This window comes from Coregonus clupeaformis, chromosome 30 (genome assembly GCF_020615455.1).
Source record: "Coregonus clupeaformis isolate EN_2021a chromosome 30, ASM2061545v1, whole genome shotgun sequence".
Lineage (NCBI taxonomy): Eukaryota > Metazoa > Chordata > Actinopteri > Salmoniformes > Salmonidae > Coregonus > Coregonus clupeaformis.
Genome location: NC_059221.1, coordinates 20,510,407 through 20,527,492, shown reverse-complemented (window position 1 = coordinate 20,527,492; position 17,086 = coordinate 20,510,407). Strand labels below are relative to the sequence as shown.

The 17,086-nt window shown below is 42.5% G+C and overlaps 3 protein-coding genes across 4 annotated transcripts in view; all 3 read left to right on the top strand.

Annotated features, from left to right (window-relative positions):
* LOC121545676 (prickle-like protein 2) overlaps positions 1–1,900 on the top strand; it is a 41,534-nt gene extending 39,634 nt beyond the window's left edge. Inside the window, exon 11 of the mRNA XM_041856427.2 lies at positions 50–1,900. Within this exon, the coding sequence (XP_041712361.1) occupies positions 50–516 (467 nt within the window). The 3' untranslated portion in view covers positions 517–1,900. The remainder of the gene's footprint in view (positions 1–49) is intronic.
* Positions 1,901–2,720: 820 nt separating this feature from the next.
* Positions 2,721–6,377, top strand: LOC121546697 (protein FAM110A). Of its 2 annotated transcripts, none has more exons than XM_041857927.2 (2): positions 2,721–2,889; positions 4,435–6,377. In XM_041857927.2, the coding sequence occupies exon 2, from the start codon at positions 4,633–4,635 to the stop codon at positions 5,920–5,922; it is 1,290 nt and encodes a 429-aa protein (XP_041713861.1). In that variant the 5' UTR covers positions 2,721–2,889; positions 4,435–4,632; the 3' UTR covers positions 5,923–6,377. The 2 variants fall into 2 exon arrangements, with proteins under 2 accessions (XP_041713861.1, XP_041713862.1); XM_041857928.2 differs by lacking the exon at positions 2,721–2,889 and adding an exon at positions 4,217–4,318.
* Positions 6,378–14,627: 8,250 nt separating this feature from the next.
* Positions 14,628–16,550, top strand: LOC121546698 (peptidyl-prolyl cis-trans isomerase FKBP1A). The gene is made up of 5 exons (XM_041857929.2): positions 14,628–14,732; positions 14,848–14,895; positions 15,317–15,429; positions 15,722–15,897; positions 16,093–16,550. The coding sequence occupies exons 1-4, from the start codon at positions 14,696–14,698 to the stop codon at positions 15,848–15,850; spliced, it is 327 nt and encodes a 108-aa protein (XP_041713863.1). The 5' UTR covers positions 14,628–14,695; the 3' UTR covers positions 15,851–15,897; positions 16,093–16,550.
* Positions 16,551–17,086: the final 536 nt, after the last annotated feature.

Genomic DNA, 17,086 nt, shown 5'->3' with positions numbered 1-17,086 from the left:
TTTTCATCACAATGGCCAACCGTCTCTCATTTTTTGCGTCTCCTCACAGATGGTTCATACCAACATCGTAGTTTACGGCGGGGGTGGAACCGCGGCCGTGTGGCCTCCGACTCCACTCTCCACCTAGGCACAGAGAGACGTTTCCGTCACTCTCGGCCGGATAGGCCCCGTCTGGATGCTCTAGAATGGAGAGGAGCGAGGGAGAGGGTTTCACTCTCTTCCCCTGGCACCACAGAGCCCCCATCACTTACCCTCCAGCCAACCCAGTACAAAAAACATGAGGACTCCTGCTCAACCTGCTCCTCTTCCTCAGACTCAGAGGAAGAGGGTTATTTCCTGGGGCAGCTCATCCCCCTGCCCCCCCAGCTAACCCACAGGCCCCAGTCCGTGGACAGAGAGAGGGAAGGAGAGAGGGAAGGAGAGAAGGACAGGGGGTTGAGAAACAGCCTGAGAAGGAAGAGAAGGGCCAATAGCCTTGGTGCAAAGGACAAAGACAACAACTGTGCCATCTCCTAAGTTTGACCCTCACAGTGAAAGTTCTGTTTTCCAACGATCAAGCCCATGTCCAGTATCACAATAAATTATACATATTCATCTGTAACATGTTGGGGATACTTTGAATACAATACTCCTATGCAGCAGAATCATTCAAAGATTAAACTACTGTACTATAAGAAGGCATGAGGAAACAGAGAGAGTGACTGTAAGACGTATTAGAGTGATCAGATATAAAATAACAATGTTATATGTTTTGTGTTTGTAAATCGTTTCGGGCACTTTTTGCACAGTAGAGTGACTCTGGCATCCATCTAGGAAGTTCTGTAAAATTTTGTAAGAAAATGTCACTGTGTTCCCGCAGTACATGTTATAGGATTTACTCATGTATAGGTTTTTCTCAGAAACGGGAAGAAATTCACTTTGCATTATTTTCAAGTGAATTTGTGGAGAGAGAACCCTCATTCCAGTATGAGCATAAGCATTATTGTGGGAAGTTATTCTTATCTTTGTATAGGACCATGTAATTAATGTACAGTAAGGATTTGAGGATTCCTTCTCAGATTCTACACTTCTTTGTAGTTACTCTACATTTCTTCATGGGTCTCTCTCTCGCTCGCTCGCTCTGTGTCTCTGTGATTCCAAACATGCACATTGTGTTCTTTTGCAAAGAATGTGCTGGCAGTGTTCAGTCATATATTATTTCACCAAGACCGATATAAACTAAGATTCTGACTTTATGTTTTTGTAGCATATATATTTTTTATACTCTGAGTGTTATATTCAATGTTACACATTTATGAGAATGATTGGTCGTTTTTGTTCGAACAAATAGTTGGCTAAATATTCTGTGAGAGAAGTGAGTACCAAAACAGTGTCGGTCCCACACAGTGAGATCCAAAGACTATATGTGCACACTAACCCGGACTGTGAATGTTGGTGTGTATGTTCATATGTGTCTGTGTATGTTTGACAACCTATCAAATCAAAATGTATTTGTCACGTGCGCTGAATACAACAGGTGTCGACTTTACCATGAAATGCTTACTTAAGAGCCCTTTCCCAATAATGCAGAGTTAAAAAGTAAGAAAAATTAGCAATAAAGGAAATCGTAACACAATAGAATAATAACAAGATATATACAAGGAGTACCGTGGTTCTCACTTTGACGTAAAGCCTCCCTATGTGAGCGTATGATATTCAAAAAAGGAAATAGTGTACATTCATTGATTTTTAGATCAAAAACACATTACTTCAAGTCTAGTTATTATTTTTATACACTTGGGTGCTGGTTCCTGTTTTCAATGTTTTTTGTTGAAATGTAAAACACTTAAACTTTCACTTTTCAGAGATTGTGATGAAACTACAGTTTCTGCAAGTGTTGTACTAGGATAAATAAATTCTTTGAAAACAATTTCTCATTTCATGTCTGAATATACACTGAGTGTACAAACATTAGGAACCTAATATTGAGTTGCACTGTCTTTTGCCCTCAGAACAGCCTCAATTCATCAGGGCATGGACTCTACAAGGTGTCGAAAGCATTCCACAGGGATGCTGGCCGATGTTGATTCCAATGCTTCTCACAGTTGTGTCAAGTTGGCGGGTTGTGCTTTGGGTGGTGGACCATTCTTGATACACACAGGAAACTTGAGTGTGAAAAACCCAGCAGCATTGCAGTTGTTGACACTCAAACCGGTGAGTCTGGCACCTACTGCCATACCCCGTTCAAAGGCACTTAAATATTTTGTCTTGCCCATTCACTCTCTGCATGGCACACACACAATCCATGTCTGAATTGTCTCAAGGGTTAAAAATAATTTAACATATCTCCTCCCCGTCATCGGCACTGATTGAAGTGGATTTAACAAGTGACATCGATAAGGGATCATAGCTTTCACCTGGTTAGTCTATGTCATGGAAAGAGCATGTTTTGTACACAGTGTATGTTCCATTCATTTCAATATTATGTTTCATTTTGACAACTACAACAACGGTCCTCTTTTTAGTCTATGGTCCACACACTGGCCTTCTTCAGAGGTTTGCATCTGATCAGAGATGGGTCTGTTATTGTCTAACAGGTTTAATATTACAAACACCAGCATGCTTTGAATAAATCATTAGAGGAAAGGAAACTGTCATGTGACAGAAGAAGCCAGTTTACTTCCTTATGTAGGAGTGATTGGTCAGAGTAGTCAGGTGGGGGAGGGAGAAGGAGGAGGAGCACATGAGCCGTCTGACAGGTTTGGCTGGTCTGTTGCTCCCTTCCATTGTGGAACACATTCACATGCTACAGAAGAATTCTATAGTTGTTATCCTTTGTGGTGTGATGAGCTGTAGAGAGAGGCCTAGAGTTCCATTGGGGACCTGTAAGATTCTACTTCTACTCTAAAGGTGAGTTTTCATTGGAATTTAAAGCCTGAGTAAGTGTGCGGGTCCAAGGAACCAATGCCTTCAAACTAACAGGATCAAAGAACACTAGGACAAGACCGTCTATAAGGCCTTGACTGTGTTTGTGAGCGATCCTTTCAGGTTCATGTATATACCTGGCTTGTAAGTTTATATTAGTGTTTTCTCATTAATGTCCTGGTTCAACCCATGGTGTTAGGTGTTTTTTCTTCCTAAATGGAACAAGCTGAGACTTGAGACTGGGTTGAAGGAGAAGGATCTGTTTGTTCATTTTACATACCACTTTACAGAACTGTGTGTTCAGTATTACTGTACTTGGAGAACTTAGCCTAATAAAATAGAACGTCCTCTGCACTCATTGACATACATTGTACTGTGTGTACAATAGGAGTTAGAGGAGGAGCAACATTGAGATGAAGAGATAAGGACATGCAGGTGAGAGTGCAGTGAGACAGTTGTATAACTCTAACCACAGCAGGGGGTTGGCCTGGCTCGAGGTGGAATGAGAAACATGTTGAGAATGTGTCTTGTCACATAGACTATTAGTGGTGTCTTTTAAACTCACACTCTTCCTCTTTCATAAAGCAATGATTACTGGTTTGTCATTGATATCTTTGCACTTTAGCTACCAACAATGCATGACACCACACAATAGGAGCATTTTTAGAAGTTAATAACAGGCCTACACTCGCTACTCAAGTTCATGTTTATGTTGCTGTGGTCACCGATCTTCAGAAAATGTACTGGTGTAGAAAAAACCTATATAATGTGTGTTCAGAACAAATATTCAGAAAACGAATTGATGATGACTGACTACAGTCAACTCCTAGATGGGTGGGTCAAGTGTTATGGTTTCAGAAATACAAACCAGACTACCCTGGGGTCTGCAGTCTAGAGGAAGCTCCAGCCCAGCACAACCCCCTAGCAACTGGGAGCTTTATTTAAAGATGGCGTGGCATTGTTCCCCTCTAACAGCTGTTAGTGTGTGATAGACTCTGTCTGGGTATTCCTCCAAACAATAGTTTGTTGACAGCTGGTGAGCCCCCCCACACTTTTCTTCAGTCCTCTCTCAATCTCAGGCTTTTCACTGGCCTTGCAATGAATGAAAATGAAGTGTGGAAGTTTATTGTGTTATGTTCTTGAGATCGATGGGTGGTAGGTGTAATTGTTAAAAAGTGTTTGGACCCGCAGCCAATGGCCTGCATCCGACCTGCCCCTTTTCTATTCAGATGTATAACATTCTGTGTTGTGATTGGCTGCATCCTGGGGTTTTGTGAGTGCAGGGGGAGGAGCCATTATACTGTTGACTTACAATGTCCCTGACTCAACCACAGCACTTTATAGTGCTTTGTGTGAGTTGATGTATCAGTGACATTGGGGTAGTATCTCTGTAGGTGCTCCCTCTGTCTTTGAGGTAACTGTGTATTTATATTGATTGCTTGCCTGTATGTTTTGTCTCTTTCCTCTGATGACACATTTATCTGATGGTGTGTAAGTTGATGTGTGATGGTGTTTCTCCTTTTTCTGCAGGACAACCAGACTTTAGGGCACCAGGGTTCAAGTGGGATCCCGTGGGAACTGGAAGAAGACGGAATCATATCAGCCAAGAGCAAAATCCTGTCAACTTTCAGGGGACAGTATGATCCTGGGCTGATGACATCCAAATAAGTTTGACTTTGGGTGGCCAAAAACAGCAGGAGAAAGACAGGAGTCAAGGACAACCCACCCATGTTAACTTCCACTTCCAGCATGCCTGTGGAGACCCCCCAGCCTGTCCTGAGACAGCCGGTGGCAGTGAGGGCTGCTAGAACGCCCAACCCCAACCGCCTCCTCATGCCAAATCGCCTCCTCCTCCAACCAAGAACAGTGGCAGCAGCTGAGCCCAGGCAGAGCGCAGTGGAGAGGCTGGCGGCAGACAAGGCTAAATACGTCAAGAGTCAGGTGGCCCCCTCCAAGCAGCAGCCAATAAAAGTGCCTCCGCCTGTCATGCGCAAGCCTCTGATGTCCCCGGCTACTGCCCTGCGGCCCACCCGTAAGACCCAACCGCCTCGCCCTAACTATACCCAACAAGGGAGAGCCCCACTGGACCTGGAGCACCTGAGTAACCTGATCAACGGGGTGGGTGAGGCTGAAACGCCCCCCACCTCCCCTACCATGGACCCAGTGGAAAGTAGTCAGGCCCCTGACTGCCCCACCACCACTACCAGCTCTCCCTGTCCCTCTCCATTCTCTGCTGGGGCTGCTGAGGGGATCCCGACCCCCTGCCCTGAATGGTCCACCCCAGTCAAATTAAGGATAAATGCCTCTGGCCCACTAAGTCCTTCTGGATGTCCTACTGCAGTGACCATACGTAGAGTGGACGTAATACCCCAACACCACCATACCATGCCAGTGAGGAAGCCCTTCAGAGCACAGCAGCAGATGTGTCTCCCAATGCAGCCCATGGCTCTGCATCCACACACTCAGATCCACAACGCTATGTCACCTCTTTGTCTCTTCCACCCCCGAACTACCTATGCACCAGGCCCTGCATCTCCTAAACCAGTCCCAGCCCCGCCACCACAAGACCACACCCCAACCCCCAACTCCCCGTCTACCCCCGTTCAGTTCCCAGCCAACCACCCTGTACTCGCGCCCTCCCTGTCGGTCACCCGCCTGTCCTCCGGTAGCTCCAGGAAGCGGCCCTCTCTGACCCGATCCAAATCAGACATGAGTGACCGCTACTCCCGGGCCAGTACTGACCTGGAGCGCTTCTTCAACCTGTGTGGTTTGGATCCTTCGGAGATGCAGGTGCTGAAGGGGCCGGGCTCGGACATCGTGTCCCTCGCACAGTTCCGCAGTGCCAGTGCTCCTGGGTCAGAGTGTGCAGGCCATGAGGGTGAAGAGGAAGAACAGAACGGTGGGACTGCAGAGCCGGCTCCCTATGGTGTCTCGGTCATTGAGAGGAACGCCAGAGTGATCAAGTGGCTTTATGGTATCCGCCAATCCAAGGATAGTGCCAGGAGCACCAATATGTAGGGCCATGAGAGGCGGATGTAAATAGAGGCATGGGAGAAAAAGATGGAGGTACACTTTAAACATAATTCCTGTACAGAGAAAAAAAACTGGAGAAGTCTGACTGCCATATAAACCAACCAATGAAAATGAAAGGAAGGGACTGATGTGGACTAATAGTGAAAGAAAATGTCTGATAGTGTTGGACATCATTTGTGCAAGTTATTTATTGCAAGATATTTGGTACTACCACCTGTTTCACCTATATTGACTACAGAGATAACTTAATTGTAATCTGACTGGTTATCAGAATTGTGTTCTTTTTTTAATGAGAAATACATCAAAGTATTTGTTTTTGTCTCATACTGGGGCTTGCAAGTCTTTCTTTTTGGTTGTGCTGCTGTTTGATTGCTTTGTTACTGTATGTTCAGATGATCTGTTTCTAAATAAATACCATTAACAATGTTAAAGTAAACTGATCTGAGGTGTATGACTTCATCATTCATGTTCTCTGTGTTTTTGAGGGGTTTAGCTGAGGCGGGAAAAGGTATGTGGGACTGACTGGGTGAAATTACAGTACATTTTCACAAGAGGTCATGGGAGTCCAATTCCATTTGAAGTTTCTGTTGAACATTTGGCAGCTCATGATTAATGACAATGTGAAAAATTTATTTGGTTCTCCATCCTCTTGCAATGGACTACCATTTCCCCAAACACCTTTTTGTGTTATAACAATTTAGTACTTCATGGGTTGGTTCACTGGGTTGATGTACTTTGATAGGAATTTCTCACTTTCAAAGGGCCAGGGTTGTTCTGTTGGATTGTCAAGGATTAGACGTGTGCACGCACAAGGGTGTGCATGTGTCCATTGTTACCAGATTCTAGTAGTACTTGTTGTTCTCATGTCAGAAAAAGAGAAACATGTTGAAGTTGTAGGATAGAGCTTTACCTTATAGAGGAGGCAGAGTGGACTGTAACCAACGGAGAAGCCCAATTCCAAAAGATGAGCTGCTTCAAGACTTTTACAGATCAACTCCAGGAAGCTGTGCTATGCCATGGGAGGCGTGCCATATCAGATTACTACTGTTGGCATGGGCTTGGCTTTACATATGTTCCTGCTGGATGATGTACAGGTCAGTAATGTTACTCATTGTCTGCCTGCCTGCCTACCTGTCAGTCAGTCCACTCCACTGTCTCATGTCTGTCTGTGTAATCTCTCTGGCCTGGAGTCCTTTCTGTCCCTGGCTCTTTTGCAAATCGAGGCCTTCTATGTTTCTCTGATCCTTCAAGAGGAACTGCCCCATCCCTACCTTCAGGCTAGTGAGCTGCAGCGGTTTGACACCCATCAGCAAACTCATGCCATGGTTAGTGGATCTCAATAATGCCTCTTCCATGTTTAAATTGACTTTGGGCAGTGTCTCCATACCTTTTGGGTCCTCTCCTATGTCCTGCTGTGGTTCATGTCTCAAGCCTTCAGTGCTCCCTGGTACCTCACAGCAAGCTGCCTGTTTGAGACCCTCATGACTGTAAGATCTACAATCTCATCCACTGGATGAGACATTTCAGCCTGTTAACATCCAGCCTACTCTACTTTATCCTCTACATCCTCAACCACTGTTTACCTTGCTCCATTTCTGTATCATCATTTCTACTGTATGTATCCCAACCAAATCACTTGGCTGCTTTCTGTAGCCTGATCTCTGCAGGGTTATTATCGTTGCATCTTGAGAATTACCTGACTGTATAAAACAGGAATGACCATTTCCTTCCCCTTGGGGCATCACTATGGTTACTGCCTTCCATACTCTTCCTGTGTCAGTGTGACCATGGTTACAAAGCGCAATTCTTGACTGACTCCATAGTTACAGTATCACATACCTCTTTTTTGCACCGTCACAATGGTTTCTGTCTCTTTCCTAATAAAAAGCATGAGCTGGGGCACACCCAGAGAACATCACTTGGTGTAGAGGTGCTGACTAACGGTGGATAAACTGTAAGTTATAAAAATAAAGAGAGTTGCACACTCTATGTATAAATTCCCAGTAATTTATTGGGTAAGAAACCACCAACGTTTCGGCATCACTGTGCCTTCTTCGGGGTAATGTCATGAACGCTTGAACCTGGTTATGTAGACAAACAGTGCAATTAGTGCAACCAATGACAATAGTGAGGGGTGTGTCGTAATTGCTTGGTTAATCAGAATGAATTGACCGAAACTGTTAAAAGACAATAGCCCACGGCATATTGAATATATTATGCCATTGTTATCATTAGCATTTGCATAACATTAGCATCAACATACATTGTTTCATTTAATTTCACCTATATATTTAAATATTTCCAATTTCATTAAATGTTTTTGTTACATGTAATCTTTTGGTTCAACCATAATGCATAATAAGCATAATCAACAGGGGGAACATATTGGGTGTACGCTGATAAGCTGTAGAAAGAATACATTCATTTTCAAGACCTGTTCACAGAAAATATAATTGGTCATAAGAAGGGCCTGAGATCAAAGTCAATATTCAGACCACTAGGGGTCAATGTTTTTAAATAGGATATCCAGTAGGCCTCCCTCTGTAGTAGTAGGGTCTCGATGTTACCTCCTCTCCTTGGTAGAGTAAAACACTCAATACCTGTGTATTTGAGGGAGGAGATGGGATGGTTAGCTTCAACAAAGTGAGCTGCTTGCTACTGGATAGTCAGTGTTCTTACACCTGATTGAGCTGCGGTGTTCAGCTATGCGTTGTTTTAATTGTATTTTCGTTTGTCCTACGTAGTCTTTCCCACATGAACAGGTGATGAGATAGATTACTCCCTTCGTCTTGCATGAGATGATACTCATAACAGGGATTTTTCGACCTGTATGTGGGTGTCTGAAGAAGGATGTTTTTGTAGTGCTATTGCATTTTGTCTGACTGCAGAATATGCCAGTGCTTTTTCAGGATTGCTTTCATTTTCTCCGAACACTTGGAGTACTTAGTGCAAAACACTGTTGCATTGTTTTTCTGTCTCTTTCCTGACAGTGTATTAATGTGCCTTACCTTTCGCTGAGCATGACACAGAGACTCTGCCATAGCCTACAGTAAGAGCTTCACATCCACTCTGTCTCATTTTTTCACATTGTATTGATGAATTGCATACAGTAACAATTGATAAAGTCATACATTTCAGTTTTTCCAACCTCACCTGTCCCTTGGTCTGTCTGTTTCTCCTTCTCTCTCTCTCTCTCTCTCTCATCTCTCTCTCTCTGATAGGGATGAGTGTGGAGCTGCTGGCGATGCTGGTGGCCTCTGTGATTCAGGCTCAGGTTGTGACTGTATTCTACACAGAGAGGGCTGGGGCCTGGCAGCAGCTGGACCAGAGACAGGAGCTGCCTCACAACACTCCTTCACCACAAACCGATACACTACAGGCCACGGTACTACTTCCCCTCTGAGACACACTGCAGAAGGACATGGTGCAAGTAACTGTTTCCCAGTCTCAAACCCTAACCTAAGCCAGCACTGAAGGACATAACACTATCCTACTATGTTGGCTTAGCAGAATTTATTTGTCTGTGGAAGTGAACTTACCTATGGTGCCAGGGATATCATATTACACTGTAATTAACTGTTCTTAGCACAACAAAGGCCATTCTTGTGTGTGTGTACACGTGGGAGTGTGCATTTCAAGGACGTGAGTTTCTCTTGTTTGTTTACCCATAGGCCTGTGCGTTTTATGCATACATGTGAATCACTTGTGTTTGTGTAGCTTTGTTTATCTGTGAGGTTTTGTGTATTTTTCCCTAGTGTAAGGTTTTCCTGACCTCAGCGCTGGTCATGGGTGGGCTGTTCTTCCTCTGCTGCCTGGTCCTCTTCCTGGGGGTGAAAGAGCAGCGGGGTGAGTCAGCGGTCAGAACACTGGAATTAGGGTTAAAGAGTGGTTAGTTTAGAACTGCTAGAGCAAAGCACATGGGAGGTCAAGGCTCAGTAGAACGTGTTCAAGAGTCTAGTGCTGGGAGGTGGGATAAATGATGGATAGTCTTGGAACTACACCTCTCTCTGATTTTGTCTCCAGCTCCCCTCTCTAGTCTGGATAGAGTGTATGTGTCCTATCTTTCCATTTTAAAGATACTATTGTGCCACGTTCCTTACCAACGACTGATCCTTGGCTTCCTCTTTGCTGCACTTGCCTTCTAGATAAATCATTGCGTGGACTGCATCCAAATATATCAACAACAAATGAATAATTCTTGAAACAACTAACGCCCATTTGTCCCTTCTTAGATGTCTTTGGGGAACTTTGCACTGTTCTGTACCCATGCAGCTGGGCTTGGGTCCCAGTTCCAGCACCTTCTGTCTCTGCTGGTAAGATGTTGCTTGTTGCTACACACAGTTCTGTCAACTTCACACATAGTTGTATCACACACCCCACACCCTCTTGACCGCAAAAGGACGGTCTGATTGGCCCAATACACAGATGACAGAACACAATTGTTATCCAATCTGGCATATCATACTCTTTATGATTTGATATATGTATGTGTAGCTGGTATTCGTCTCTGCAAGCTAACCACGTATTCCTTATTAAAGGGCAAAAACTATAGCCACAAGACATTCTCTTGTTAGTGTTTAATTCCTGGGATGGTTGTTTGTTTGTCCTAATAGATTGCAGCAACTATAGCTGTTCCACTGTTGCAGGCATCTCTGGTATGGGTTTGGAACTAGATCACACTCTTCATTGGTCTGTGAGCACAACATTGTTTCTCCCTTCATGACAATGTTTATGCTTACAGTAATAATAGTCCATTCGAATTACTTACTGTGTGTGTGAAATTATTATGTTTTCGTATTTACTGCCAGTCTTCGTGACCATGTGTGTGATGCTATGATTCAGCTTGGCAACCATGTTCCTGTTGCCTTGGTGAGTCTGCAGTTAGAAGGCCACGACTCTGACTTAGGGCTGTGTCTCTGCTCTCTACTGTAATCTGCTCCAGTTCTGTCTCTGCCTCTGTCACTCTGAATGACACTCAACACACACAAAATGCTGACTTGATGATTCATTCATAAACCCCCATGACAGCCTGTCAAGTGTTGAATATTCTGAAATGCTGATATATGCTGATCTGACACTCAACCATGACATTACATTGAGTCATACATCCACCTACTCCTCCTCTCCCGTTCTCTCCCCCTCATTATGTAAAATCTAATTTAATGTTTCTATCACCATATTATCTCAATTTATGTTATGTATTTAATGCATGTGTGTGTATAATTTGTGTTTGTATGTATGCTTGTTTGTACTGCAGCTTTGTTGGGTACACTATTAGAAAAAAGGGTTCCAAAAAGGTTATTCAACTGTCCCCATAGGAAAAACCTTTTTGGTTCCAGGTACAACCCTTTTCGGTTTCAGGTCGAACCATTTTAATGGTTCTTTATGGAACCCAAAAGGGTTCTACCTGGAACCAAAAAGGGTTCTACCTGGAACCAAAAATGGTTCTTCAAATGGTTCTGCTATTGGGACAGCCAATTAACCATTTTAGATTTAAGAGTGTACTGTGCAGTTGCCTGTAGCCAAAGTGAGGACGTGGTGACTGCTCTGATTGTGCTGTTTGCCCCTCTGCCCATCACCCTGCTGCTGATAGGGCTGGTCTTCTTCCACCTGTACCCCATCAACGAGGAACAACGCCTCCAGCACCAGAGAGAGCAAGGCAGAGAGTGAGTCATGCACACTCTTGGCTCTCTTTCTAAGAGGCCGCTTTAGTGCTCCTACTCTGACAATAGCTTCCTCTAAATCCAACATACTGCATCACACCTTCACTTACACATGCCTGAGTTTATGCTTCTTCTCAAACATCCTGCCCCAAACTTCCTCTCTTATTGATGTTTTGTATTTGCATGACATTGAATATGTGTAGCCCTAGGCCGATAACAGTTTTCTTGTTATCCTTCTATTCAGGGTTGAAGCCATACATTAAACTGATGGAGAAGAGGAGATAGGATCTACACGCAGTCATCAGTCCAGACACCAACCACACGAACCTAGTCTGAAGTCAAGTGTCAAGTCACAGCCAGCTAAATCCTGTTGTGTTTCAGACAAGTCTACCTCGATATGTCACAACAACCTCAAGAGGCTCCAAAAAGATGAATAAACCAGTCATACATATCTGCTCAGCACAATCAACAAGAGTCCAGGACCGGTTTTAATTCACATTCACAAGAATCTATGCCCAACTCAGAACACATTCCACAGAAATCTAGGCCAGATTTGAATCACTGCTCACATAAATCTGATCACATGATGTCTACTAAGGAGGCTGAAGGAAAGTCTGAAGTTACATTGGTCTAAAAACCACTATGAAAAACACATTTAAAAAGTGTATATAATTATTGTGCCGTATTCTTCATGTTTCTTGTAGGGCTGTGTTGACCCGACATAAGGAAATATAAATCAAATATTTTAATATTTAGGATATATATTTTTGTTAAGAGGAAAAGCAAACATTTCCATAACTTCATTAGAAAATGTGAATATGTATTTTTTCATATACACTTTAAATAGGCCTGGGTGTAACGATGACGCTGGGAGTCAGGAAGCAGGTGGTGAGTTTGATAATCATAAAGAACATAGCGCAATACAAAACAAGAGCAGCGTCTGGACACGAACACAGAACCAATACTGCCTGAAGAGTGATGCTAGGGAGTGCTAGATAAAGGGGAAGTAATCAGGGTAGTGATAGAGTCAAGGTGTGCCTCATGATGGGGCGCAAGTGTGCGTAATGAGGGTTGCCAGGTGTGCGTAATGATGGGTTGCCAGGAACGGTGGTTAGTATACCGGCGACGTCGAGCGACAGTGGGGGAGCGGGAGTAGACGTGACACTAGGGCTACTAGGTCATCTGACATTCATTTTTCATTTAGCTAGCTATCTTCTAGAAATTGTTGACTGTCAGCCTTTGTCATTTCATTTCATGTTCTCATCATCATCAACCTATGATCTCTCTTGCAAAAATGAAAGGACTTGTAAATATCCCCGAGACCCGACTTACATAACATAAGTGTTTTGGGTGAAAAATACATGTTACCAATAAATGTTTTTGGAAAGAATATTGTTATTTATATTTTATTTATGTGCAAAATTGTCCTCTGTAGTGGTCACTAGTATGTAAATATGAAAAAATTAACATTACAGTAGAAACATAGGTAAAGGGTGGTGCAGACAGCCTAGTACATCACTGGGGCCGAGCTCCCTGCCATCCAGGACCATTATATCAGGAAGGGCCGGAAAATCTTTAAAGACTACAACCACCCAAGCCATAGACTGTTCTCTCTGCTTCCACACGGCAAGCGGTAACGGTGCATCAAGTCTGACACCAACAGGCTCCTGAACTGCTTCTATCCCCATGCCATAAGACTGTTAAATAGCTAACAAAAAATGGCTACACAGACTGGAGTTGACCTTTGTATTTGATTCTTATTTTTGCACTGTCTCTATGCACACTCACAGGGCCCTACACACTACACATACTGACACTCCAACACACATGCAAACACTCACTCCATAATTTCCTCACACACATAAAATATGCACAAACATTTGCGGCATCCGGGTGTCCAGTAGTACAGAGGACTTTTCTTGATAAGCTCTTATTTAGCTGTTATTTAAGATGGTCATACCATGGATCATTTAGCTATTTGATTTTGAATTGTAGGACCCCTTTAGGGATTTAAAAAAAAAATGTACTTTTTTTTCCGTAAAATATTGAATTTGGCCTTTACTACTATATCCCATAGAAACGCATTGAATAACACATTCATAAATGGCAAAAAAAAAGTAAAAAAAATACATCATATGGAATAAGGTTTTAAAGTGTCTGTCCTATATCTAGGAAATACAGTAAGAAAGGTCAGGATATATATAACACATATTTAACCCCCTATTTTTGGGGGCACAAAACTACCTACATACATCCATTCGTTTGTATGGGTTACCTTCAGATGTCCCATTACACTTCCACTCATGAGAGTCTCCCCTTTCCATAGTGTGGTCATAATACTGTAATTATCAGTTCAAAACTGATATCTCTAGTTTAAAAATTGACGGATATTTATGAAGATCTTTTTCATTATGTTACTTAGATTGACACACCGGTGCATCAATGGCCTCTTAAGAATTAATGTGAAAAAATGATTACACAGTCCTGACAACTCACTTAACTATTCCTGAGATATTCACCTACTAGAAACAATTTGAATACCAAGCTCACAAAAAATATTAATACTTACACACACTTCTTTTAAAATGTCCATAAAATGTGCTAATTGATGGCAGCAATTTTTTTCAAGAACCAGGAAGATGAAATTGTCAAGGTCACACCCCCGCACATGATATAATTGAAAAGCCCAGAATGTCCTCTCAAAGGGACAACATCACTTAATACAGTGGCTTGTATGAGATACGGACCAAAAACTGATGTCCACTAGCGAGGACAAAAATGAATTGCTGGGTCTCAGGAGGATATGAACGATTAGGCACTAATTCTCATCATAACTGGCATTGACCCATTAATTGCGGTTGCCCTCCCCCTTCCTTGTCTTCAATGCGTTGGGGCATATTCATTACATTGATTCTGTTGGAAAACGTTTCTTAAACGGAAGCAAATGGAACGAAATGGGGCGGGATCTACCTGAATATGTCCAATAGAAACTCCCGTTTTAGTTTCAAAACCGAACGTTTTACAACTGTTTGGACTAATGGTTACACCCCTGGACTTCCAGTTCCGCTTGCATTTTTGTGCGTCGGAGAGACAAAATGGGAGTAGAAATCGAGACCATAACCCCGGGTGATGGTAAGGAACAAACCGCAAATATGATTAAATTGAATAAGTGGATATAGCTACGTTCTAAATATGAAGTTGTTTACATAATGCCTGGCTAATTTTCGCCCTTTCTTCAATCTTTTAGGCCAGACATTTCCCAAAAAAGGGCAGACATGCGTTGTGCATTATGTTGGTAAGTCAGCGAGCTAGCTAGCTAGCTAGCTATTATCAGTTGTCCACTTGCGTCGGCAACAATGTAAGTGAAAATCTAATCTGCAACACTGATATTGTCTGATAAACTACATAACTGTCACACCATTTGCTTATCTAATTAAAAGTAAGTCGTTTTTCTACGACTAGTAGCTATAAGCTAGCTATCTAACGTTAGCTAACTAGCTTATAGCTTGCCAGTTTTCTGCTGAAAACCAGTGAGAATTAAAGATTAAGTCTGATGTTAACCAACTATACCTATTTTTTATTTTTATAGCTAAATTAGTTTACTAGATACTGTGGATGTTTATTTATCCAGGGGATTGATATTTTATTATGGATGCTATCAAACGGTAACTAGCTACAGTTTTTGTGAGGGGACAAAAATGCTCTATCGCACGCAGGCTCACTGACTGATGGAACCAAGTTTGACTCATCCCGGGACAGAGGCAAGCCTTTCAAGTTCAAGATTGGCAAGCAGGAGGTGATCCGTGGCTGGGAGGAGGGGGTTGGACAGGTAAGAAGGTTCTCCTGGGTGTGTGGCCCAGTTGGTAGAGCATAAGCTTGTAATGCCAGGGTTCAATTTCCACGGGGGACCAGTACGAAAATGTATGTGCTCACTACTGTTAAATCATGAGCCACTCTAGATAAGAGTGTCTGCTAAATGACTAAAATGTAAATTTAATGATTAAACCACTTTTCATTCATTTGGAAAATCCAAAAATGTGTTTAGGAGTGATTTGCAAGGACACAATGTGAGGGTTATGTTATTGAATGACATCTTCAAAATAGGACCTATTTTGTTTCAGATGAGCGTGGGCCAGAGAGCGACCCTGACCTGCACGCCAGACTTCGCGTATGGCAGCAAAGGGCACCCTGGCATCATCCCACCCAACTCTACACTCATCTTTGATGTGGAGCTGATGAGCCTGGAGTGAAGCCTGTGTGCACTCGTTACGTGTTTAATTCCACTCAGATTTTCAGGGTGAGAGAATTCTACAAAGAATCGTCTACAATAAATGCGCTCCACTGTTGGTGTTTAACTACAGAGTAGATTCGTGGTAAGAGCTTAAGAGCTCATTAGAATGTGTTTTACAAGCTTTGGTGCTCATCTCCCATAATCCCCTCTGTCGTGTCTCTTCTGTTAACCACAGAACTGTATCCCTGTCCCCCTCTGCAGGTTGACTCCTATCTTGGGAACATGGAGGAAAATATTAAAGGAAGATTCATGCACTTGACTCCTGTAAAAGACTGTCTAATAGCTTCACCACTTCACTCTCCTTCCCATTTAGATTCAAATGTGTTTTTGTCACTTGCTTAATACCTTATCCTTGATCTAGCTTGTCGTAGAACACCCTAACAAGTCATAGGCCATACCTTTCAGATATCATGTCATTTTATTCTGTTACGTATGTTTATGGTATTGTTTTTTCTTTTTACTTCAAATTTGTAAGTCATGCCTGCCATCAGGGGTAGGTACTGACACAATTTGGGATAAAGTATCATTACACAAATATTCAATTTGAACTCATTCTTGTGGCTCTGTGAGTGGCCTTGCTTTAGCAACTTTTTTGAAAATGTGTTCAATGTGGACATGATAATTGAGAAAAAAAATCAATAAATGACTGTTTACCTAAATGGATTGGGTTAATGTAATTGGATTACAGAAGCTAACTTAAATTAATATTAGTGATATTTTAGTATATAGATTTTTTTCAGTTGCATCAACCTTAACTTTCTGTATGAAACACTGAATAGCACGGCACAAACTGTCTGTTGGCAAGACCAAATATATACACACACACAGAGTACCAATCAAAAGTTTGGAAACCTACTCATTCAAGGGTTTTTCTTTATTTTTACTATTTTCTAAATTGTAGAATAATAGTGAAGACATCAAAACTATGAAATAACACATGAAATCATGTAGTAACCAAGAACGTGTTAAACAAATCAAAATATTTGAGATTCTTCAAAGTAGCCACCCTTTGCCTTGATGACAGCTTTGCAAACTCTTGGCATTCTCTCAACCAGCTTCACTTGGAATGCTTTTCCAACAGTCTTGAAGGACATCCCACATATGCTGAGCAATTGTTGGCTACTTTTCCTTCACTCTCTGTTCCAACTCATCCCAAATCATCTCAATTGGGTTGAGGTTGTGTGATTGTGGAGGC

Excerpts from the sequence above, each read along its gene's own strand:
- LOC121546698 (XM_041857929.2), top strand. The coding sequence starts at position 14,696 with ATGGGAGTAGAAATCGAGACCATAACCCCGGGTGATG. Across the intron at positions 14,733-14,847 it reads GACCATAACCCCGGGTGATG|GCCAGACATTTCCCAAAAAA; the intron begins GTAAGGAACAAA and ends TCAATCTTTTAG. Across the intron at positions 14,896-15,316 it reads ATGCGTTGTGCATTATGTTG|GCTCACTGACTGATGGAACC; the intron begins GTAAGTCAGCGA and ends TATCGCACGCAG.
- LOC121546697 (XM_041857927.2), top strand. The coding sequence starts at position 4,633 with ATGTTAACTTCCACTTCCAGCATGCCTGTGGAGACCCCCCAGCCTGTC.